General features: G+C 43.4%; 1 protein-coding gene across 1 annotated transcript in view; it reads left to right on the plus strand.

Moving 5' to 3' along the window:
- The window catches only part of T265_01094 (hypothetical protein), a gene marked incomplete at both ends in the record, with an annotated part of 50752 nt that overhangs the window by 20149 nt on the left and 3745 nt on the right, over positions 1-26858 (plus strand). Inside the window, one exon of the mRNA XM_009165037.1 lies at positions 24679-24755. Coding sequence (XP_009163301.1) covers positions 24679-24755 — 77 coding nt within the window. The remainder of the gene's footprint in view (positions 1-24678; positions 24756-26858) is intronic.

Here is a 26858-nt window from a genome sequence, read left to right on the forward strand (position 1 = left end):
AATCCCAGTAGTAGTTTTATTCTTGTCAACGGTCGTCAAATAGCTTTCATCACCCCCAGGTCCCACTTAAACACCAAATTGTACGTATGTGGCGAAATCTACTGATGCTATGAAGATATAATCCAATTTGGAAAGCCATAACGGATAATTCCAGCTGAATGTCTTGTTGACAGCGGCATAATCTCCCAAGAGCCAGTGGAACCGATTGATGGTGCTCTCCATCGTCACACGTGACGGTTGAAACAGAACAATATACCTCCATTGGTGGTTTGATGTGACAACGAATATAGAAAGGACTATTGAATATCCATGCGAAAACTCACCGTTTGCAGACTTGGGTATTCCATTTTTCTATTCTCATTTGGATGTTAACATGAGAACTGACATTTTAGTGGCTCTGCCGTAAAAGTGTCACAAACCAATCACTGTTTTCAAGTACTTGTCGCATCGAGATCGTTTGATAGTGGAGCGTTAAACATAAGAACGTAAGGACATCAGTCAAGGTTGTTTCATACGAGGCCCTTGCCGTTACGGTCATAGCTTCAGAATTCATCCAACTCTCGCGAATCCAGAGACCACTGAGCGTAATCTACACAGGTGATAGACAGTTTGCAGAATATCTTGAAGTTTTGGTGATTGGATCCTCCGAGCTTCTGAAGCATGCTTCCTGAATTGGATGGAAAATCCTCGTCAATAATATCTTGGTAGATCAGATTTTGAAAGATTAATACTTGTGTGAACTGGACACACAAGAACAAAGGTAATAAACATAAACAGGAACTGTCGCAAAGGAGACTCAGTGTTCTGTCAGGTTCTGTCACTTAGACACTCTCCTTAGGTGTAATCTGAATGGAACTATTTTGTCGCATTATATGCCTCATTAGGTTTGTATTCAGACTCTTCAACTGGGCACTTACCACACGCCGCTAATGTTCATCTGTCAGGATAGCAAATGAGTCGTGTGGATCATCATAAGTCTGACAGTCAGTCTCAGCGGATAAAGATGCTTACGGATAAAATATGATTAGATGAAATATCGACATTAACAGCGTTGGCTAGATGACAGTCGTGTGCTTCGAACAATGGAGCCTCAGAAATTACGAGATTGGGATAATTCGTCAGAAGGTTAGCTAATTTCTCAGGCGAAACGCTGTCCAATTACAAAAACCCGGAAATCTTTAAAAAGGACTTTCAAGGTCACCATATGAAAAATCGTCCAACAATACATGCTGCAGGCAAAACAATGTCAGCTGATCCAAAAATACCCATGAATCTTTGCCGACACTTCGGTTTTCGCTATGTCAAATGAGAGTTGTTCAGGCGGACACTAACCCTGTCCTGACAATCACGTTGTTTGCCCTTATTCTTTCGCGTTTATTCCTGAAATTTGCCCTAAGTTTAACGTGACGCTGCACTGAGGTGAAGCTAACTAGCAGAGCTACTATGGATAACAATGGGGTCCATGCGACATTGACTTCATCCCCATTTTTTTATTCGTAACTGGTTCTGAATTTGTTGTTATGTTTACATGACCAGTTATGATGTTTTGTGGACACGCGCTTCTCAATAGAAACAGTTAGGATGTGTGATTTCTGGTTCTGTTTTGTGAGATTTCCTTACTAGAAACGATGTATTATTATGAGTAGTACAAATTGGTGGGATCAAACGAAATTTCCTATTTTCATAAAGTTAACTACTCACAAGGTCGTTGAAAACTCCTCGACAGCCCGCGACCGATTTCGTCCTTCTTTGGGCTCATCAGCCCCCGATTTTCCGTCAGCCTTTATGGAAATATACTGCGGTAGCTCGAAAATCGTGCCAACTGAATCATGAGGCGGCCTGTGTGCAGCACATTCAGTTGTAGAATACCATAACCGAGAGATTCAGTTGAGTCTCTCGTGAAAACCAAATTGATTTGCAAATGAGTGTATTTCTCGAAATCTCCTATCCCTGTTGGGGTTTTCCTCTTCAGTTGACGCCTCTAACTGAGCGAGCTTCGTTGGGCAGATCCATTGTAACGGGGTGTTATTGGTTTCAAACCGATCAAGGTGTAAACGACTCAGAGGAAGTGAAACAATGATTTGACAGCGAAGTATATAAGTCATTACCAGCAATCTCATCTGTTCCGGCCATTGCCGTCTTCCTGAATGGGGACCTCGAGATGGGCCACACCAGTGTTTAGAGACATGGCCCAGTCGCGTTCTCAGTCGCGTTCATTCATCCAAGTTATTGGATTCTTAATCCCCCGCTTAGCAGTCCACTGACAGTCCCTTATTTGCGCATGAATTTATCAACTCCTATCTTCAACGCGCAGCTAACTACCCCACCTCCCCAAACCATCGGTGAACGAAACTGTGGCAGCTACAACCACTGTACGACAAGTGCGCAGTTCTTACAGTCGGCGACGATGATGACTCTCTAAGTGGAATTATGTATCAGCACCCCGGGCAACGTTATCACATAGCAATGAACACGCTATCAACCAACACAGCGTGAAAGAATTTTATCTGCTCTTGAGGAGTGTATTTGCTAAGCGTCGGTGTCAAGCAGTAAAGATGCGCTGGTCTATAGAATAACAGTAGCAAAGTCCTAGACAACTCACAAGTGTGAATGCTTCCACCCTACTTCTACCAGTGTGTTACCGGGTTTTTCATGACAAACACTGCGTTAATCCTCTAGTATAAACAGTATATGATGATTGCTGAAGAGCATAACCGGTTTCTCTCCATTTGGTGTTCCTTCGACAGGCGTAGTTGAGAAGGTCAACCCCAAACTCGAACAGCGATCTATTTGAATGTTTACCTTTGAGTTCCTGTGTATGATATAGTTACTGAAGCCGAAGACTCGGTGGAGTCCCTCTAAGTCGCCGACATATTAGTATTCTCTCACATAACATGCAGCACACAGGCTACTTCGGGGTGTCCACGCGAAGATTCTCAGTAGGATTCTCTTCAACTGGTGCAAATGTTATGGAACAACTGCTCCAAATTCAGATTATGCGGAGTATACAGTTTATGGGACAGATGGGGTACCATGGGATCTCTAGTTGCGATATGCATAAAAAGTCTGAGCTCAACAGTATTGTAACTCACACTGGATTTCTCTTAGACTTCCGGGCTTCGAACATAGCTAATATGGTGATAGGCTTAATCGACTCCTCACATGAACAGTTCCTTTGCGTGGGCGTAATGCACTACTCATAAGGTTATTGAAAATCGAATGTCAAACGCCATGCCAGCTGAAACATGAGATGACCTTGCGTGACACGTTTAGTTGAAGATCATTTTAAACGAGAAATTCGGCTGGACTCAGCTGAGTCTCCCTTCAAGACCAAATTAGTGTGCAACTGAGAGTATTTGGCGAGATAGTACGTGCCTACTCACATTTGTTGAGGCCTGCCAGTCGTCCTTCAATGGCGGTCAACAGATGACCTTGTCTAATGTGCACCATTGGTCGGTGTGTTGTTTTACACGCATCCATGCACGTCATGTCATCCTTTGTGACCTGTTCATACAGGCAGTCCTCATTAGCATCGATCTTGGCTCTCTCCGGTGGCCAAAAAGTCAAATAACATACCAGTGTATATAGCAGCTGATAACCCTTTGCTACCGTTCATTCGTGATTTCTGCTTGCCTACATTAGGTTTTCATAGAAGTCTTCATTGAGGCCTTTATTCACCCTTTGCTCTCTATGAGTATAAGTGCTGCCAAAATCTAAAGTGGTCATTTGGTGACCAGTGTTCACGTAATCTACAGTGAAATCACCTTGAAATATAGTTGCTGATTGGTTATCAGCTTCACTTTTGTTCCACAGAATTGACGGCTAATTTCGGGACGATACTTCCAGCTCCATTAGCAAGGGATAATATACCTGCAACATACTTCCTCTTGCTTGATTACTCACTACAATGCCCCTCGCCCAGAGATAAAGAAGATTCGGAGTCGGGACAATTTTGACATTATTCCCACCTACGACAAATCCACTATAATTCCGTGAATGAATGGTAAATTCCTCCTCAAAGATAAAAAACAACGGAAGTCCCGTTTGTGAGGAAACAACAGGGAGAAGCAGCCATCTTGGCGTGCTTTGATCTTCCGGTATAAATTGACTTTAATTGCAGAGTGAGATTTCGATAGAAAAACGGCTGCTGTTAGTCTTTTAGGCGGAACCAAACTCAAGCCGGTTTCTAGTGATAGGTCCGTTTTAAGCGTAAAACTCTTGTGTCTTACATCCTGTCTTGCACATATAGCTTGTATCCTGAGCGATTCCATTTAGTGATTCGACAGTGAAATTTCTTCCACTAACTTGGTAGTAGTGAATAAAATGCTTTCAAATTGTCGACAGCCCCTAGTCATTGTACCAAGCAGAATATTGCCCCGCAATTCCGCGATGTCGCGAGGAGTTATGCGTTCCTTTGTAAGTTGGCAAATCAACTTAATCGGAATGAAGGATAGACCGTCACTGTTCCGCCACAAGTCCGAGATAACTTTGATCCCATTACCACTTCAAACTTGCATGCAATAAAGACCGAGTGACAGCAAATCAGTCTTCTTTGATTCTCCTTCGCATCTTATTCCCTTACATTGAGCCAAACTGAGTCCCCTTCACGAATCCCCAAGCAAGAGTTTCGTAGACGCAGCCCTGCCTCAAGATATTTAAAGAGTAATTTTGTCGAACTGACGGTCTCAGATTTCCTTGAGTTCAAAACCGTACCACCGGGAATGCGGTTTCTTTTGGCAAGAGCACAAGTAGCCAGCGCTGTTTGCACACATTGTTCAATGAGCAGGCGTAATCTGAACCATTTGTGGTACGAAGTAGTGCACAATTGAACGAAAATATCGAGATTCACGATTTTGGCTTAGTTCTTTGTAAATCCGTACAGTTTGAGAAGCAGTCCTGGGTGGACAGTCAACAGGCATTCGCTCATATATTTTTGTTTTTCAGGTTGCACTCACTCTCAGAACGTTGCGGATTTCCTTCCAAAGCTTACGATCTGGGGGGCACTACTTTGTCTTAGTAAATGCTTCGATTCGAGTGCACCAACCCGGGGACTCATGCCCATTTGACCAACATTCGATTCCCTGTGGGCGTACTAAAATCGACTGCACCTGCTGCTCTTGGTAAATTAATAATTCTTTGTTTTGACATGGCACACTACTTACAGTATACTACTCACTGAAGGTTCCTAGTAGTACCCGAACTCGCTACTATACTTCTTTCTTAAACCACACTTCTGTTTCTGGGCTGTACCACTCCCTAGCTGTGAGCAGTACTACTTATTACATGCTTTTCAAACCATATGATAACATAATTCTCAAATCTAGGAAGAGTATACACAGTCCCTCAGCCCCAATCAATATTCATGCTCCAGTGATCGATTATGAAACTAGCTCTCTTGTCGCCAAAACTTCCGGATAAGCAACAAACACCCTACTAACCGATCATTTTAGACAAAACAGACACCAGTCTCAGAAGTTCCGTCATCGACTGTCAGCGATTAACATCCACTCTGCCTCGTCATCCAACTTTCACACCACAGGGTGCTTCGGGACTGAACATCCCTTCTCCCTCCTCATTCTGTCTCTCAGGGGTGTTAATCTAATTTTGCTAATCAGATTGTTGTTGCTCCAATATCATGATGCGTTTAATGACAACCGGTTTGAGTGCATCTCCTAATCTGCCCACTTTTACACCCGCGTGTGTTTACGAGCTGCCTCCAGAAACTTGTGAGAACGCTCTGACTACCACTAGGAACAAAATATATCAGCTAAGTTTGCGTTGATACGACGTGACAATAAGTGAAAAATATGCTAATTCAGTGTTGGTTCTCCAAATCTGCCGTTCCTATATGTATCTTCACGATGGCAGAACAAGAATGTAGGTTTTACGACGGCAGATTAGAACGGGTCAGTCTCCAAAAGTAAACATACTTGTTAGAAACGGAGTGCTCAAAAACAGTTTGATGTGAGGATCCCGTGGGACTCAGTTACTCGATGCAATCAGAGCGAATAGTTCTTATATTGAGATGCAAACTAGGAGTCTAGCCTTCATCATAAGACGTTATAGACATTCCTTCCGTGAAATAAATGGTCAAATTTAGAAGTCTAAACCCAATAGCTCTCTGTAACAAAAGCTTAGTTTATCGACTGAAATTTTCACCCGAAGGCTATCCCCGTGCTTCACAAACATACTTGGACGGAGTGTACTCACGTTTGACCGTTGTTTACGTTCGTACGTCACCTAACTGGTTTTTCACGGGTATTGTTGCATTATTAATTGAGCGACTTAAAAATTTTGATGTTTTTTTAACTGCGCAGATATTTGACATCCCCAGTCATTTTTATCCATCGTGAATTGTTTTCCCAAGTGCCATTTTCCAATCGTCGAAGCCTTCATCCAAGTCCGTCGCCCTAAGTCCTTTGAAATTCGGTTTCTATCCGTTGCTTATGAACTCTAATTAATTGCTCAGAGAAGGAAAAATACCACAAAATGATGGTGGAGTTTCCATCTTCGAAGTTATCTCCTGGGTCAGGTGGCTGGGTTGTGTTCCGTCGGAGTGCAGACCAGTCATGCTGCAGAGTAGCCACTTGTAGCCGAAAGATAGTGTTCGCGGGTCGATATCATTCTAGAAACCTCTGTGAGCGCAATTCTAAGTATTCTCATTATAAAAAATGGAACAGTGGAAGAGTTTTTCGTGGCCTTTCAGCAAACCTGATATCCCCTCCCGTAGTTCGAAAACTTTGTAAACCGTTTTCTGAATTCGTGGTCAGTGCGCCGGTACGTAAATGCTCCAACAAGGACCATCAAGGTAAACTAAAGTATAAGTCTAATCCCTTAATCCCTGGGGGTCACTCGATCTAATTGTCGCAAGTTTCTGCAATGGACACCTCGGAGGAGATTTTTCCCTCCAAACGAAGAATATCCAGTGATTCACGTTAGAAGAAGAGATCACACGTGGAACAGAATAGGGCAGTTTTGCACGACGCACTGAACATAGTGAAATAGGCACAGGAAATGCCACAAAAGTGCTTTGTCTTGTTTCGTCTTCAAGGTTGTTGCAGGAAAAGCTGTTTTACATCTCTGTAAAAAAAAACAGAATTACCGTCTCCATTCCTTAGTGAATAATTGGTCTAAAATGGACTTCTATTTCACTTAAACCTTGATTATTTAGAAAAGGCATGAAGTGTCTTGATGTAATGAGTATGGAAGGATTGGTCAGAATCAGCGAACAACTCCTTATCGATTATACCCTGTTTGTGGCTCGTTAACTAGGCACAGTGTCTATCTTCACTAAACCGAATCAGTCTTCTTTCGCCTCACATTAACAGCATTCATCAGTTCACTTCACACAGACGGTAGTTTGACTCTTAACGATGTTCGCGTGATTCGACAAATGCACTCAAATGGGTATCAATATAGTTTTTACTGGAGATCCACATTAATCGCTGCTGAAACTCTCTTTTCTGGTGTTCTTCAACTAATTGTGCTGCATAGAAGATACTCCGTGTTTCATTTGGTACGATATTCGATTTATCGCAGTATTTTCCCATGAAGGAAATCACTCATGAGTGTGCTTAGAAATCTTCAGCAGTCTATGAACAGCTTTATCCTTCTTGGAATTCAAGGTGGGTGGTCCCCGAGTTTTCCCGTCAACTTTACGATTTACTTGAGCCAAAATTGGCGGTGGTTTCGGAGAGTTCGCATCAAACTTATGGGTCATTTCGTTCATGAAAATATACTGCGATATCTCGAAAATCGCACCAACGTCAAAAAAGCCTACAGGACATTCAACTGAAGGGTAGCACAAATGAGAATTTCAACTGGGATGCAGCCGTGTCTCCCGCGGAGATCAGATTCGTGTGCTAATGTGTATGTTTGTTGTGTTCTGTGAAATTTTGGTTCAAGTAGGACGTAGGGTTGATAGGAACTTGAGGGCTAGGCCTATCTGATGAGCCCCAAGAAGGTCGGAACCGGTTGTGGCTGTCGAAGCGTTCTCATCAACCCGATGATTCATTATTCTCCTGTATTTCGCCAGCCATTAGTCGGCTCCTGCCGATCACAATAACTCGGCGATCTTAGCTAGGTCATCCTTTACACTTAAAATGTTATATTCGGGCAGATCCTACAAGCAAAACAGGCAATAACTATGCATTACCATCTACGCGACACGACAGTACAAGCAGCTAGGATATCAGTTGGAAGTCAGGCACGGAGAGTGAGTCAACGCCTTCCATCTTCGAGAAGCAGGTTAAACACTGCGTCTTCCCAAATAAAGGTCAAGGATCCAACTACTTGCAAGTAAGCGTCACCTAAACCATAGATTTCGAAAGTAAATTGGCACTATGATTTGCAATGCAATCCACTCCCCCAGTGGCTTCTGTGCTGTTGAAAACGCGACTTGATGAGGTGGTAAACTTGAATCATGATTTCCATTTTGACCAGAAAAGCTCGAGCTTACTTTTAGACTGCAACCGACGAAATCCAAACTTATTTGCTTCCCCTAACTGCTACTAGTCTTTCTACCAAATCTAATCTCAGAAACCTTTTAAAATTTGGTAGCCGTAGAACGTTTATGCTCCAATTAGTAGCGTCATGTAGGTTAATGTTAACACGAACTGCCGACACTTAACCATTATGCATGACTAAGGAAAAAAACGTTCTAGCAGATGGTAGAAGGAGAGAAGAACGAACAAGGTGGAAAACAGAACAGAATGGCTTGTGCATATCCATTTCCGGACGTCAAGAAATCGTCAACAGTTGAATTGGTCTAACCTTCTTTGAGACCCCCACTCAAAACCCAATCCTCGAGTTTCCTGTTCTAATTGAGCCCAAATTGCAGGAAAATTAGCTAGATGCACCCATCTGCACATCTGTTTGCCGGAGGTTGCGTTGGCTTCATTGCACATTTTCCTAACCTCCTACCAGTAGCCTCCGTGACCAGTGTTCAGACAGACTGCAACTGTTCTCTGTCCACCTAGTTCGGTTCAAGCCTATCTTCTTTGACCTACTTATTAAGTTATATTTCTGTTTATCCTTGGATGTGGGAGGTAGACAGCAGGTGGACAGGTCCAACCCGTGACTACATGCGAAAGTATTTGCCTGACTGTTCGTCGATGAGTTACGGCTGGAAGCTGGAAGCAAATCACAATGCTTCGCCACGTGGACGCCCACACTGACAAACAGATTTGTAGCTAGTGTGTGTGGTGCGTAAACATCACGTCAACCGTATAGCTGAAAACAACACCGACAATCTCAAGCGTAGTGGCTTAAAATTGCTATGGCGCCGTTGTGGCTAAGGCGTTTAGTCCCCAACCAGCTGTACACTTTAGTGACACCATGACATTCGGCAGTGTGCCCAACCAGTTCACAAAGGGATAAAGAATGTAGTCTGAAGTCAGTAACCGGGGCCCAAACTATGGTAGGCACTGACGCATTTGGCCACATTTTTTCCTAAATGGGTTGCTCTCATTTGTAACTGGGGTTAAACGAGCTGTCGTTCTGATGCACTTCACGGTGATTCTGGCACGTATGTGTGCAAATGTTATGGAAACAGGTTGCCTTTTAAACAAGTACCCCATACCCCACTTGTCACCCGTTGGTAGACTGTCGCAAACAGCTTGAAATGAAGTCTTTCCGTTCACGACAGCTCGCTGTTAACGACTACTGTGCGAAGCCATAGTGAAATGGTCTTAAACACCGGTAAGACCAATTTTAAGAGTGATGCGTTTGCAGGGATTTAAAGACACTTGCCGAGAAGTTTGGCCACCCGCAGTCGGTCACTCCCCTCGTGTTTCACCCTTGTCCAAGGTTGAACAAAGCTCAGTAACGCACACAACTATTTTTTGGCGGTCCACCTACACAAGACATTGCATAAGGACACGTGAAAACAGGAAGAAATATGCAAGCCTTCAGAAAAGGAGCACCGTAAGCGATTTGGGGGAATAACCGTTCGTTGGAGGGAAATAAGTGAACTAGAATTGTGTCAGAGTAACCAGGGGATCGCCCTTTGTGATCGGTTCTGCAGATAATATACCTCATACGACAGATAACCTGTTTATGCGGCTGAATGCACGGCCATCATCGGGGGGTTGAATCTTGGCCTCTTTTAGGTGATTTGTCAGTGTTAGCACCGACGGCGGCTTACGGAAGCATATTAGTCCAAACAACAAACATCCTCAATTAGATTCATAGTGACTGTTCAACTGGCAATTTGCTGCAGTCCCCTCAGCGAAAGACTACTGAGGAGAACTGGTGGGAGTGACCTGTTGAGGAGATCCAGTTGATGTGGAGTTACGGTGTGTCTGCTGACTTCCCACTCACAGTACACGCAGTTGACCAGTTCATCTGGCCTGACAACGGTATTCTGGTTATTCCGAACCAAAGCGTAGAAGCACTAGACCTGATTTCTTCCCATGCTGGAACCAGTCAACGACGGATGTCATTTGCTAATGGTTCTCAACCGAGAGAATCTCCTCTTTTCCTCCTCTTAGAGCGGGATTTCAGCGGTACAGAGCAGTGGAACCCTTGAAAGTTGAAAAGTATTCCAAGTCTGGTTTAGCCGTTTTCCGAGTCATTTTTGATATATTCTGGCAAGTTTTGTTTGTTGTTGATGCTGTTGTCTTCCACTAACTGATTACACGGGTGTGGTCATCAAATCCGTCTGCTTACTGAAAGATGGGCCCGGCGCCGTGTTTGGCTTGCCAGTGAACTGTGCAACTTAAAGGGGAACATATCAGAAAAATAGCAGGCTGTTCTCATTTTGCGCCCTTCCCGTGTTCCTTCACTCCCACAATGAATCCGGACCTATACACGATGTAATTTACGCAAATCAGTACGTTTTCGACCTGAAGACAAATGTGCGAGTGTTTTTAAACCTGGAGGTGTGTAGTGGTTCGGCGAAAGCACCATGGTTGATTCCACTTTTAAAAAAAGTTACCAGAAAAGAATAGTATGATATAAAAGACTTTGGTGCAGGTGAAAAGAGGAAGGCTTTTGCTGCGGAGCTATTTATTAGAAAATGCCAACTGAACAGTTACAGACTATTGGACAGGGAAGCTAAACTCTCATACGCATCTTGTTTACAAAAACTGAATATCCATCTTCTCCTTCAACGCGTCTTCCTGAACTTTCCTGGATATTCACTGACTGTTACTCAGATACAAGCAAACGCGTCAAAGCGACTCCACAAATTCCGTGATAGATCTCACTTTTCAAGAGACGCGAAGCGGATTTACGGGAAAACATACTGCTCCCATGCCCCCATCAGTAGTATCAACGTTGCACAGATGGAACTCATGATGAATTAACCGAAAATTAGCATTGATTGGGTCGTGAAGTTAATGGTTTTATATTTTGCTGAGCTTGGCAGTTTCGTTCCGGGTCTTTCTTCACCACTCGAGGTGACATCATAGATACGGAGCAGTTCAGCGACGTATTAGTACGTGCGCCTGCACACTGACGCACCGCTGAATCATTAGGCACTGATAATGGTATTAGTATTGGTGACGAAACATTTGAGGTGGAACTGCCACTCTCAGCCAACCCTTCGACCAGCAACTCAAAATTGGACAGCAGAAACACGCTCTCGACATAGTTTGAAGTTAGTCTGTGGACCAAAAGTAGCTGCCTTTTGGAGACATACCAAGAGTTTTAGCTTACACAGCTGACATTTCGCGCACGAAACGTTTCAGTTTGACTTGACTGAAAGGAACATGTGTGCCATGTGGTTCCAAGTTGTGCTTCGATTATTCACGTTATAATGCCTGATAAACTTGTCGGTAAGTCAGGTGAACGGAAATACGTATAATAGGAGAATATGGAAGAGGTTAAGTGAACCATGTTAAAAATCAGTGACGACTTCAAAACCATAGCGAAGTTTAAAGTACGTCGATGCCTCAGTTGAATATGTATCTTCATCATGGGCGATGTTATACTAGTAGTGGTTAGAAGTTATACAAACGGACTGGCGAAGGATTTAGTGGGTCGCATATACAGGAACAAGATACACCAGAAGTACAAAAATGTCATTTTTCCGCCCCAAAACCAAGTCTGTCAGTTTGATGTTGTTGGGTAACGTGTGAAGAGGTTTGAAATTACCTCCATATTGGTATTTCTTACGTGCCCGAGTGCATCTGGGATGCCAGGTACAAGCAACAGGATTGCTGACATCTTCAGTCGGAGTTTCGCTCAAATGCCTAACCGTAAGATAGTCGCCGAAGTGAGATCATTGAAGGAGTCAAAGTTTCAAGACGTAAGTTGCCACATAGGTTCCACTTTAAACCCGAAAAAACAGAAGACTCTGTTTCTCAGGTTGGAGCAGTGATATCCATGGAAGTTCAAATTGTGAGTATGCTAGAAATCTTTGGATCGACCAAGTAATTCCTTGATAAGTGATTCCGCTCAGTACAGTAGGTTACATCACATGACACTGGATCTTCGACATTGGCAATGGTAACGAAACGAGAAACGAAAAAATCAATGTAACTCGAACACAAAAGAAGTCGGCACCAACAAAACTCAGCTGCAGCTATCAGACCGTAAATTTCAGGCGCTAGAATTATTGCTTTTATTGGATAGTATTGTTCGGAGTGGAGAACGATCCAGTTTCAGGGAGCCCAGTTTGCACTGTAGATAATAAATTCAGTCGTGGGAGTTTGTGAGCAAGAAATGTGTGCGCATTCTTGGACCATTATCTTTGAGTTCCTTCCTGACTGGAGCTTTCGGAGTAACGGAAGTGCAAACGAAGCCGCTGCTCTTTAGGATAGACGCTCACATAAATTAGTTGACAGGATTCCGGTAACCTACATCCAGCATATGCTTTCTGGGGCGTTCAGATCTTGCGGTTTCAAACCAAGCAGATTTCAGTAGCACAGTGGATGTTAAAGGTCAGGCTTGTCACCAGTGGAACGGTCGCACACTCATGCAAAAAAAAGTACAAACTGTGATGTCATCATATAAATGTCGTCCATAGCAGGAAGCGGTATTACGTATTTCTCCACACACTTGGACAGTGACGCAATCGGAAAGTATAATACCGATAAGTAGGTCATATTTGTGAATAGCCAAGTGAGATACCAAGAAGTCTGCTGTCACACACGCACACACATACACACTCTTAGGACTGCAAAGCATGGAGAACCGTGTGCATTCCTGCCTTCACTTGGGTCCAAACTAGAAACACTGGCAACTTCCATCAAAAGCCAAATCAGTGAGGTGATGTGTTAACAAGTTGAAGAGGGGACAGACACCTACCAACAGCCTGTTCATCACAAAAATGAAGGAGTTTGACACATGTGATTGCAAGACGGCTGCAGATTCAAACGCTTAAGAATGTCGGGAATTTTCTGTGATTGTCATGTCTAACTGCCTCCGAGGGCGGCTCTACGAATAGAAAATAAATAGAACCATGGTAAAACTTCACAGGTTCAGGTAAAATCTGAGATGAATTGAGGACAAACTGCTTGCTAGTCTGCTCATTCGGTTTGCTGTGTAGTGTGAGTTCAGTTTGTCATATTTTGCCCATCCGACGGAGAGTTTCCACCCACGCCACAGCCGGTTGTGTTATCCAACCGATCTATTTTACGAGGTGTCAACACTACTCATGGTAAGTCCGATGAAAACAAACAGAAATTCCATAATTAACTAGCCGTTTGTAGGGTGATTTTAGAGAAACTTTAAGTCTACCGTGCTGCTCAAGATGTCGATGAACAGTCCAAATTGTCCGTTGCCGGTTCCGCCCATCTTTGATCTCGTTCATTGGGCACAGTCTCGAAATCCCCATTAAACTCATCAGCTATTTGAAAACCAAGTTGCACATACGGTCCAACAAACCGTCATTTTCAAATTAAAGCTCACGCAAAGTTCAGCTTCTATTAACTAGGTTCATGGAGCGAAATAGTTGAAGAACAGTGTTCTTGACCATGAATAGACCTAAACTCACGAACCCTGATGTTCAACGGAAACGTATCACCACTGCTCCCTCAATGCGATTTGGAAGAAACTAAACCACCATATCTGGGCATTTGAGTGTTTTTCTGTTCGAGCGCTGTACCTGGTTTGCAAACACCTCGGACGACGATCCACTGGGGGGATTCGATTTTCCGACTCTCCAGTTTCAACGGGTGTCCATTGTGTGAGCAGTGGTTGAGTAGCAGTAACACACTAGTCTCGAATGTCAATTGCGTGTGCACTGCTGAATGGCTCATTTCTGTCTCGCATTTATGTGGATCAAACAGTGCTGCTCAAAAGGCTGACATGTGAATACAGTCATTACAATGAAACACTACAGGTGTGACGGTGATACTACTGATTTGGAGGCACCCGAGTAGTGTGTGTTGTTCGTAGAATATCGCTTTGCGTCTATTGAAAAAGGGAGATCTGTTGCGGAATTCGTGGAGCCACTTTGTAACATTTGCTTGGATTTGATCGACGAATGAGTGGAGTCAATGAATCTCCAGGAAAGTTCAAGAAGACGCGTTCGGGAGAAGATGGGTGTCCAGTTTTTGTAAATAAGATGCAAATTAGAGTTTTGCTTCCCTGTTCAATCGTCTGTGACAGGTCAGCTGGCATTTCCTAATAAATAACTCCGCAGCGAAAACCTTCTTCCTTTCACAGGTAATAAAGTAAGACTCCCGTTATACAGTAAGAATCAGCATCACAATTAACTGTGCTAGAGCAGCCTTCAAAATAAAAGTCCAATAAAAGTTGGCATACGCACACATTGTATAACCTTTGGTATTCGACACACTACTGTTGAGTTCAACAAACCTGCAACTTGTGTTTCCGTCAAAAGAAAGGCTCATCATTAGAAAACATTTAGTCAGGTCGATTTCTGGCTTTGTCAACCGTACTTCCATATTCATCTGCACATACAACAAAATTCTGGTCCGTCCATACCGTTATTGGTCGATTTGCCACTTTTCAAAATATGATGATGGCATAAGGCAAACCAGTCTACTAACTTCATCGTTGGTAAAGAGGAGGGTCAATAAAGATAGCACAGCTGTTCGTTCACTATAGACATAATACACTATGCATAAGGCTGTTGAAAATTCTTCGACAGCCCAGAACCGGTTTCGACATTCTTTGGGCTCATCAGTTAGGCACGCTTCCCGATGTTCCGTCAACTCTGAAAGCAAACTGCACGAAATTATCTGCAAACAAAATTGGTTTTTCGAGAGACTCACCTCGCTCCAAGTGGAATCTCTCATTTGCGATGTTTTTAAGCAACCGAATGTGTTGCACCAGACCGCCTCATGTTTAATTTGCTACAATATTCAAGATATCGTGATACATGTATAGACGCAATACACTACTGATGAGGTTGCAAATGAGTGTATTTTCCTAATGTTCGTTCACTATTGGTGGCCCACGAAATTTGGATGACTACCTCGTTCGGAAATGGAGAAGTATGTAATAATGCCCCGAAAGCCTTCCATTCTTGGTCTAATTTGCTGGTACCGGAGTTCTTTTATGGAAAACGTTCACCTGGTCCCACAAACAACATCAAGAAGCAAGGTTGTTACAGTGTGCGGACTCCGTTGGTAATTCCATCATCGGCACAACAGCTGTCCATCCACTCATGAAAACGGCAATACCTTCGCAGAAAATGCAATAAAGAGCCAAGTGGATGACTAAAATTCGTAAATGGTCGCATGGTATCGCCTTCAAGGTGTACACCAGTTTACCTTACTTGATCGGTAGCCGATGTAAACAGTAAGCTGAGCCCGTAATCCCCCTGAAAGCACACCCTGTCTGCCAATCGCAACAGAAAATCAGTTATAACAATGAGCCACTTAAAAATTATCGCTATTGGAATCCGCCTTCATTCAGATGCGGGATCACTAACAACTTGCGTCAGTGAAGTGGCTCTCGCAACGTGGGACTTGGTTTTATGCTCTTTGTGTTTGAAACTTTTATCACGAAAGCTGCTTTTAATGACTTGTTCAATGATATTTTGAAAGAGAAGCGGTTATCACAACGTCTCCTGCTCGGAGCAGCGGAGCGTCCGTTCTATTCCTCTGAATGAAGAAAGCCATATTAACAGGTTGACTGATTTCACAAATTATTGTGTTCACTGTTGAATAGGTTTCTCGTACGAGGTGTTCTACTCTAGAAGTGAATTTGCTACTGAAGTTTGATTAGAGGTACTGATGATGAGCGGTTTCCCCCGAGATTCGGCTTTGCCTGAGGGCTACTTGTCCTAAGGACAACTGAATACTCAAGGTACTGATCATGACTGTTTCATTCGCGTGTAGCCCAAAAAATCAGGGACGCAACCTCCTTAGTAATCAAAGAATTTGCAAAGAAGTTCATCGTGGAAGTCGAGTGACTATCTTCACCGTCTCTGGTGAGTGCATTAGGATGAGAGATCTTATGGCTCTTCGACACGTGAAACTTGAAACACTATTTGGTTTTTTATATCCAGATGATATTAATTTTGACTGGTCCTTAAAATAAGTCGCCATAGAATGGCATGTCCTAACTCATGCCCTCGCGCTGCTCGACCCTCAAAGAGCGCAAAACCAAACGTAACATTAATGCAGCTGTTTTGTGGACCGGACTAAGAAAAGGGAATTTTATTTTCTCTTAGACAACCTTGGTCGTACTTTTAGATCCTTTTCATGGTACTAGCCTCAAGCTAGATCTAGCCACACACCACATTATTTGGAGGTGATTCATCTTAAAAAAGTTCTTTGGAGAGGCCGCTGCACTATTTTCGGCGGAAACATCATGATAGATTTTCTTGGAGGAACACTACTCTGAGCGTTGCTGATAACCTTTCGACAGTCGCTCATCAACCAGGCACAGTTCTCTAAGTTCTACTCTACGTGAGCAGAAATTGTACAAAATTCACTGCACTACCTAGTAGTGTACTCCCAAGTAAATTCACTGCGATTTCTCGAATAGCGTACTGACTGAAACATTCGGTTGAAAGATTCGGGGTTCAGTTGAGTCTCCCGTCAGAACGAAGCTGCAGTGTGAATCAGTGTATTTCGCTAAAGAATGAATAGATCGCCTGAACTGTTCCAAAAGGAAGCGTGAATTTTTCTGCCAGAAACTTGATGGGCGACAGTTCTCTGACAAGTATGCCTATTATGTTCCCCCGGTGAGAAGCTACGAAACCATTTTGCGAGAAAGACTTGGAGACTTTTAGAATCTTGCGGCACGAAAAAAAGTAACCATCAAATGCTCACTATCATGAACTCACTGAGCAAAGTTTACTGAGATTGTGTCAAGGAGATTTCAGGCTGCTGTTGGGCTGCTGTAGTCAGTAATCATCTCCTGAATATTAGCGTACTACTTTTGGAGTATGGTTTTTATCCTAAAATGCCTCCAGCATGTGAGCGCTATTCATGTGTGGTGTGAGAATTTGGATTAACGGCACCCTGTTCAACAGTGACTAAATCCGTACAAGCACGACAATCAAAACTGTACAGTCATTTGAAGCGTATGCACGGTCTCGGGCCAGCGTGGACGGGTACAGCGAAACACTGATTACCATTTGTTCATCGACCCCCTTAACTTAATGCATTTTAAAGCCTCCTCATCACAGGGGTGTGTTTCATCTTAGCCATATGTGCGCGGAGGTGTTCCCGTTCGCGTAGCTGAAACATGAAACCAGAAATGGACAACAATGATATCACCTTGTTGTCTCCATACCTGCGTAATTCACACTCGTCAATCACGGCAATCGTGTTGTGAAAATCAACCTTTCGTTCATCACTGTCAGCCTGTGAGTCTGTTGGCTTGCGTACCCATTTCCAAGCGGTGTGCTACACCTTGAGTTCCAGTCTAAAGAGTACAGCACAGTGAACAGCTGTAGTAAACCGGGAACGTGTGTTGCAAGTCGTTTGCGTGTGTGCACGTGTAACATCTGAATGAATAATTCACACAACGTCTAATTGACCACCCTCGTTTTGTCACGGCTGGATGGAGGGACTTAACTTGCTCAAAGACTGGAATGCTGATAAACGTCAAGGCAATTCGGAAGTATGACTTCCGGTTAGGCCAAGTCGATAAATGCAAACGATGATTATAGAGATGGTTGAAATGGTTGAAAAGGGAACGAAACTAGGTTGCCCGGAGCCAGTGGATGGCATACAATAGCCGGTCACCTTACTGCCATCACATCCATGAGTATGAGGCACTCAGTTTTTCGAAGTAATTATTATTTTTGTGGCTGCTCTTTGCATAAGTTAGCGATTTCGTAATCAAATAGAACTCATTACCTGAGACGTTATTTCAAGCTATTTGGATCACTATGACTGATCCTACAAAGTATATGGACAATTTATTCCCAAGTTGTAGCTGCGATGTAAACTGCGCGCATGCAGAGGGTGCGTTGAGGCCAGGTATATTTTGGGCTGAGTCCAAACGTCTCTGGACAACGATTTCCCCCGAATGAATCTTTCAGGTAAATCTAACCTGAATATCGCCATTACGTGAGAACAGTCACTAGACTTAAGACCAATAACTAAAGATTTGAGTCAGCTTAAGTCTCAGTAATTAATTTCCCATAATAGAAAAATTTGGACATTCAAAAGACCAAATTTGGCGTGTTCGCGTATACCACTGGATGCACGCTTGTGTCTGTATCATTGCCATCGTTAATGCTAAATGTTGGTTTGTTTCAAACATCTCACAGAACACCTACCTACGTGACACCTAGTTTGTGAAGAGTGCGGCGACTGTGTATTCTAATTCCTAGCAGAACTTTTGCTGTTCACCAAGCTTCTTACTTACTGATTTGTTACAATTAGGGACCCTAGGCGCATGTCGGTTCTCAGCCAAAGTAACGCCTCGAAGGTGAATCTTGAGTATACGTTTTCACTCCATTAGCCCGGGACCTGATTTCCAACCTCTACTATGCACACCCAAGAACAACGGCCTACTGATCCACTGGATAAAGCGAAGGTGTATTTGAGTGGTTTTAGTACGATACTTTGACGAGAGCTGAGTACCTCCCCTGAGCCAAACTTTGACCAAGGGAGAAACAATGCTCCACATTTGTCTGCGGCAATGAACAGTTCGAACTAAGCGGTACCACCGCCTGGCTCCTCTAACCGTCCGTTTGAGGAAAGCTTAAGTAGAAATGTTCTACTTTAGAAGACATTTAAATGGGGTTCCATTTTGTAGAAAGGGAACATTTCATACCACCAGGGAGTTGGTTCTATTACATAAATTATCTTTGGTCACACGCCTATCTACCAGCTGAATTCCAAGTAATAGAAGTGCTTCATAACTGTTCTGTTTTCCAGAGAGTAAGCTCTGACTGGGTTTGCGAAAACGAGGAGAAACTAAGCAAGGAAAGGGACATTTCAGGGTTCTTATGGGAACAACTGCCCTTCGAAGAGAGTCTTTAAAGAAATCATGGTATTATCCTGAAGTTCACTAGCAACCTACGCTGAGCAGCGTGTTCCTTCGCTTTTGTTTCCGTCCACGGATATGAACAGATACTGATACAAACAGCTTTCACACTTCCACCCACAGTTTATCTTCGTCTTACTAGTATTGATCAATGTTAGCTTTGTGATCCTTCGAAATGTATCAACCAGAGGAACAGGTCGCGAGAACGTTGCTTGTCGTTCATCTGTACAACGGCTCTTATGAGCAAATTAATTAACGGCAAAGATCCTCCGACGTTTACAGAGCTAAATCTCTACTTTGGCTCTTGCATCAGACTTGTTGAAATGAATAATTCAGCTGCTTTCTTGGAAACTTGTACACTTCGATCGTATTCGCCCCGAATCGCGGTAGTTGAAGAGATGTAGCCTCAGCTAAATAGACACTTTTATTGCGATTTCACTATGACTTGAGTGATATTTTAACCAGCTCTAGATGATAAAGATCGCGCCCGTTTCGCGGACTTTGGATTCTACGGTGCAAAAACGTGTAACAAAGGAAAGCGTACAACTAAACAATTCATTGTGCTAAGAAAACCTCAGCCACAAATTTGTTTCGATAACCTTCCAGAGTCGAACTTGATGCCGTTTCGAAAATTTTGTTGCCTTAGAATAAGTATGTGGACTTTCATTTCCAGAACGTGTATAACCAAAAGTCGGACCTTGTCTAATCCTCAATAGAAATTATTTGAAAGTTTTAATTAACTCTTGGTGTAAGTTTTCCAAAACCTTTACAAAGAAGATTGGAGACACTCAGGTCGTTACGCAGCTGCCGAAAAGAGCAGCATAGTGATCTTGAATAAGGATGAATATCTTGATAGGATTTTCATATTTGAGTGACGAGGAATCCACTCCGACAAACGCAAAGTAGCCAAGCTTGGGGTAAAATACCAAACATTTTGAAGGGGATAAAAAATACCGAAATCACTAATCACGTGACCATTGGTGATATCAGGCCCCTAAGATCTGTTATTCTGAGACTCTGTGCTCTGCGCGTTCAGTTCTCCACATTGTTGCACGGGTAGCGAAATTTCTTGCCTTCGAGACAAGTTCACATTCGCAGACGCAAATATGGACTAGAAGCACATCACCTCGCTCGACATATCTTTCTTATTCACTAACCTCCCTACCAGAGCGACCACCTGTTATTCCCGTGACTGCATAAAGTTCGAAAATATACGAATAACTATTCCTATTGTTAATACGATGCTCATTCCATGTGCAATCTCAGTTCAACGGAAGGCTGTATCAACAAGTTTATGGTGCCGCAACGGATTCTCCGCCAGGATCAGTCTTCGCTGGGGTTTTTCAGGACGCCTTGAAAACCATAAACTCTGTTTGAGTATAGAAAAATCGGCAATATGTAGACTTGGCACTGCTGTAGCTATAGCTCAGTTAGCATAGATGGTCGTTGGTTTGTTCGCTGAACTGACCAAGTTGATTGTAAACGTTCTATCACCAATCGAAACGACATCATCAGTGTGTTGTTAGGGATCGTAGTGGAGCAGAGCGGCGGGTCGGTGGTTGTGTATTGAGTAGTGTTGTGTGTGTTTTTAATATAAATACCGCTAGCCGGAGCTGACCTTCGATCACCATTAGTTGTTCGGTCGGGCTTTGTTATCTTGTGTCCTGACTGATCGACGATCACGAGACGTTTGAACCTGGACTCCGTGCCCTTGTGCTCTGATAGATGCTGGAGTGACGTCTGTCGTTGATACCTCTGGGTTCCGGCTTGTGACCTTTGTTGATCCGACTCCAAGGAGTTCCTTGCTTCTTGATTTGTGAATCCGATATCTGGCTCTCCTTGAGTATTCCGGCGGACGAGTTGGTCCTTTGCACTTATTGGTGCGTAAATTGGGCCCAGTTCACTGCATCGGTTGATCGAATCAGCCATGGAGTACCGTGGTTCCAGAAATTCCCACTCGTGTCTCGCGTCTCCGTAAGCCGAAATTTCCACGTTTTCCATATTGAATTTGTGGCCTTCTTGGTCTTCGTGTATGGATATCAAGGATAACGGGTCATGTCTCCTGACGGCCGCGTTGTGTTCCTTTATTCGTGTGCATAATTTCCTCCCAGTTTATCCAACAAAGAATTTGTTGTAGTTGTTGCAGTTGATTTGGTATACCACACTGTTTCTCTTCGTTTTGTCTTGATTGTCCTTCGGTCTGGAGATCCGTTGCCTCAACGTAGCATTCGGTTTTTGAACCACGACGATTCTTTTCGGGCTGTGAGTTCAGATATGCTTTGTGTGTAAGATAGAACTACCCGTCTGGTCGCTTGTTCTCGCTGTTTCTGTTGCTGAGATGTCTTCTTCAAGCTTCTCTTGATAAAAATTCCTCGGATATCCATTGTTCCGGAATACTCTGAATAGATGGTTTTCTTCCTCCTTCCGCAGTTCTGTGGTGCTGCAGTCTGTCTCCGCCCTCTTGAACAAGGTTTGGATGCAGCTCTTCTTTTGGTTTACTGGATGATTGCTGTTGTAGTTCAGTATTTGATTCGTATGAGTCTCCTTCCGGTATACGCAGGTTTCCAGAGTCTCACCTATCTTTCTATTTACTAAAACGTCCAAGAATTGCAGTTCATTGTTCCTCTCCAGTTCTATTGTAAACTTAATATCTTCAAACATGGTATTGAGCAGTTCATGTGCCTCGTGTACTGAATCCCGTTTCATGATGACAAAGGTGTCGTCCGGGTAACGGATCCACAGCTTTGGATTGATGATCGGCAGAACCGTATGCTCTAACCTTTGCATTAACAACTTAGCAATAAATCCTGATATTGGGATCCCATTGGAATCCATTTCAGTTGTTAATATATTTGTCCATCAAAGCTAAAGTATGTATCCAAGTAAAAGTCCAACAGCTTGCATAGACTTTCGGGTTTCATGGTTCCTGTCGTGTCTGGATTATTCCGAAGAAGTTCTGTCATGATTTCTCCGGTCGATTGAAGTGAACAGCGATGTGACATCGAGTGAAAACATGATTTCGTCACCTTCTAAAAGGACGTTCTGTAGTTGGTGTTTGTATGTTCCGGTTCAGAAGTTAGGTGTCTCAATCTCCTCAGTAGGTCTTTTGCTAATTTTTAAGATGCAGTTCCCGGAAGGGAAACGATTGGTCGAAGTAGAGTTCCTTCTTTGTACACCTTAGCTAGTCCGTAGAATTGTGCAATGTTGGTGTCATCGGCTTCCAGTTTCCATCGTTCCTGGCTGGTTATCTCGTGTGGTGACTGTAGTTGCCTCAGTGTCGTGTAGATTCGATTGATACTGTTCGAGGTTAGGTCATGACTGATTGACCTGTAGGTCGTCTGGTCACTGCGTAGTTGTTTGGCCTTTTCAGTATAATCTGGCTTGCAATCGTGGCGCCAGTAGTATAATGAGTGTTTTATCCTACTTTAGAACTCTCAGTGTTCCCTTTTTCTTTGGAAAGCAGTAACCTATTGCTGTTCCGTGTGATTGCCGGTATGATTATCTGTTGGATTTTTTGTTGAACCTCCTCGGACACTTCGTTTGATTTCAAGACGTGTTCTAAGCTGGCTGGATAATCTTTGTGGGATGTGTCCTCGATGTCGAAGTTGGATCCTTTCATTACAAGTTCTTGTTCAGCCGTACTGAGTTGACGGCCAGATAGGTTTTGGATCCAAACGTAATTATTGTATCTGTTGTTCCTCGTGTCTTTGCGCAATTTCGTTTCCATGGCTGTTCTGCCTTTACTCTTGGCATTGTCTACTCGGTGTCTGATTACTGCTTCAAGTTTTGGCAAGTGCTGCGGGCCGGTTTTAGTTAAACAGTTTGTCTTGCTTTCACTGATCAGTCTTTCGTATTTTCTGAGACGATTGTGGGGCGTCTGTATAATCAACTTCACTGAGCTTGTCTTGCTAGGGCCCAGCAAAACATTCATCATCATAGACAAATCCTTAGATGCACCGGAGATTTCAACAAATTTTAATTAAGCACATCAGGCTATTCAGTTCACATCCGAACATGAAAATAACCACTCTTTCTTCTTCCTGAATTCGAAGCTGCTAAGAGCACTTGCTGGATCAGCTAAAAGCTCCGATTACCTGAATTTTACTTGGACGGGCAATACAAATCGAATAACCTCGTTTTAATAAACCACGAACGAATTAAATTTCACTGTCTTGCTATCATGACAAGGAAGATCTTTTCTGAAAGCGAACTGAAAGACATGCTTCACTCGCTAGCTAGTATGCTTCGTGGACAGGTCCGTCCCAAAACACTTCTTCTACAACTTTGAAGGACAGACCGGTCAATCTCAGAAGGAAATCTATCTTTATTTGTCTTTTTTTAAAGGAAATCTTGCCACAGACTTCCTGACTCGGCGTCTAGATCACACAAACCGGATAACCTCTTCGGTTTCTTTACTCAATATACGGATAACAACTACTCAGCTGATAACTACTCAAAGATAAGTTGCTGGTCCACGCTCGAAGCATGATGGTCCACTCCTTCACCTGCACATGAAACGTCACTCGTGCGAGATAATAAAGGAGTATAACCCCTTTTGGTTGATGACCAACCGGATAAGAAAGCTTTATTGCTGGCGCACTGGCCGCTCATGTGGCTGACGCAAGTCGTGCGGTTATTTCCGACGGAACCTTTCGAATATTATGCCAACCGCCTATCTACCTAACTGCCACGACCCGTGAATGCCAATGTATTGTCAGAGATAATGCAGTCGCGATTCACTCACAGAAAGCATGTGTACATGTATGAAGTCTGCCATGGTCTGCTCACATGGCCGCTGCCCACACGGGCCAACCGAAAGTGACGCAGTCTTCACATTTTTGCCCGCAGACTGATTTGTCCTCTTTTTACTCGTATGGATCACCCAAAACTAGGTTTCTAATCCCTCGATCTGTATTGACCAGAGGAGGAAATGGCACAGACATTGATTTTCGTCACTTTGTTTTCTGGATTCTGTAGGAGTCGGTCAAATTCAATTCCACTGTTGCACGTGTTCGCCGTCTTTTAACTGTTGTCGACTAGCCCATATCAAACAATATCCACCACTGCTCGATGAGTTGTTTCGCTCATACGATGCATATTGTGTCACGTTGTGTTTTGATACACGCAACTTCCTTACTGTTTACAACTTTTGCTCTCCAGTATTTCCCGAGTTGGGAAGATTGCATCGGGATAGCATGTGCTGCGGGGATGTCCGGTCATATAGTCTTGGAACTGTTTTCGACCTAGCGAGAACTCCCATGGTTGCAATATCAGCTGTTTCAGAAAAAATCCATTTCTTTTCCTTTTCAGGCCGGCGGAAATCGAAAGATTTGTCAGTCGTAACTGGATCTCAGCTACCAAATATCCTATCCGCTGCACTTCTGGCTGTAATTTCATCCTTCTGAAGAGTGCCGCTGAATGAAGTAGCCCGAAATGGTTTCTTCCGAGACGTGATCTCTTGTGGGCCGAAAAATCAACGACTCCTAGCAAACATTGTTCTGAAAAATGCACTCAATTCTAATGGATTCAAGAAGTCCGTTTCTTCGAAGGCCCTTTGTACAGAAGCTTCACGGGTACCAGGGTGTGCTCCAATGGAAATGCATTCTTCTAAAGCAAGTAGAATTACAACGAGATGATTTATCCCGGCTCTGGAAAGTCAAATATATCCTAAGGTGAGGGATTTTGCGCATCGTATCGCCTAATAAAATGGAAGGACCAAAGCTACAGAGTAAATATTGATGAGGTCGTGAGTCCCGTGGCGCAAAAAATTGCGAACAACCGAATCGAAATCAATTTATCCTAATCTTCCCGAGCCTACTCTGAACCGCAAAAAGGGAGTCAACAGAGCCTAACGATAGACCTCGTGAATATCGGTCATGCACCCAATTGGTTGTATGTAGTTTGGACGTCCTCGTGGGCCAACAACATCGGGACCTGATACATGCAAGACAGTCAAAAGTCTGTCAAACTTTGGGGATCAATGAGTCGGTCAGCTATCGTTAAGACATGGCGACCTTTTTGGACTCTTGTTATAAATTTTTAAAGATAGACATCCTATCAACATCTAGGGGGGTTCGTACTTGTGACCCCCCGTATGGTGATTGAAGAGTAAACCATTCGGCCGAAAGTTGCTGAGCAGCAGTATGCTCAACTTAGACCGAGACGTAATATCCACTGAACCAGCCCGCACTGTCATCGACCTGCAGGCGACTGACGCAAAGCATTAACCTTCCAAATGATAAGCTGCGGCTCGAGAAACTAGTCATCAGGAGTTTCCACCACCAGCGGTCTTTGCGTATTCTCTAAACGACACCCGAATTTTTAGCGAAATACATTCATTTGCAAGTAAATCTGGTTTTGCCGGAGACTCAGCTGGAAAACAACTGAAATTCTCCCTTGTGATGTTTTCAAGCAGCTGAATGTACTGTACCAGGCCGCTTCTGGCTTCAGTTGATAAGATATTCGGGATATCGAGATACATGCGTAGACGCAATACACTACTCATAAGTTTTCTGAAAGTTCTTCGACAGCCCACGACCCTTCTTGGGTTTTGAGAACACCATAGATGAGAGAGGGTTCCAGGTGAGTCTCCCGCAAAACTAAATTGGTTTGCAAATTTCGTGCACTCTGGTTTCAAGTAGAACGTAAGGCTGACGGAAATTCGGAGACTGCGCCTACCTGATGAGCCTCAACAAGGGCGAAAACGGTCGAGGGCTGTCGAAGAATTTTCAATAAACCTTATGTTATTTTGCTTCGGCCGCATGGTCAACTGCAATAGTTCACACTACGTTCTACAAGGTCCCCATAATATGAGTGTAATGTGAAGGCATCAAACAGTTAGAAATTGCCTCCTCCTAAGAAGAGCTTGCAATTCAAAATGTAGGCTTAGGGAATCCGCTTACGTTGTCCACTCAGAAAGTATGTATTAGTAGTGGTGAATAATATGTTTAACTGCCTTAGAGGTAAGCAACACAGCATTCTGCTATCTAAGATGCTGATGTGGCTTGCGTAAACCTCCTGGGATTTTATCACATATGGTTGTTTAGATCAGCTGACTACTTTACTATGGACCTTCATTGGTCTCGTTGCACTGGTAGAATGTACTTTCGTTTATACTCCCCTCCATATCAGCGCAATCCCGCTCCTAAGTAATTTCCAAACGGCAGTGTGCTTTATTTTCTTTCTGGCAGTAGTATAATGAAACGGGTTAAATGAAGCTGGTTTTCAGCTGATGTTTGCCGTGTTTTCGATATTGCCCTGTCCGACCACCCCAAAAAAACCATCCTGCTCGGGATGCGACTGAGATAAGTCCACGTCTTTTTTAACTATGCCTGAGATCGATAGACCGAACCTATGTGACTGTGATCAATAAGTAGACCTTGATGCTACGCGTAAAGATCACATGGACAAGTTCTACATAGTAGATGATGGACCCTTCTGGTTAATTTCGGAAACCGACAAAATCCTCTTTCGGAGACAGTCTATCGTAG

Source organism: Opisthorchis viverrini (genome assembly GCF_000715545.1).
Source record: "Opisthorchis viverrini unplaced genomic scaffold opera_v5_11, whole genome shotgun sequence".
In the NCBI taxonomy this organism is placed as follows: Eukaryota; Metazoa; Platyhelminthes; class Trematoda; order Opisthorchiida; family Opisthorchiidae; genus Opisthorchis; species Opisthorchis viverrini.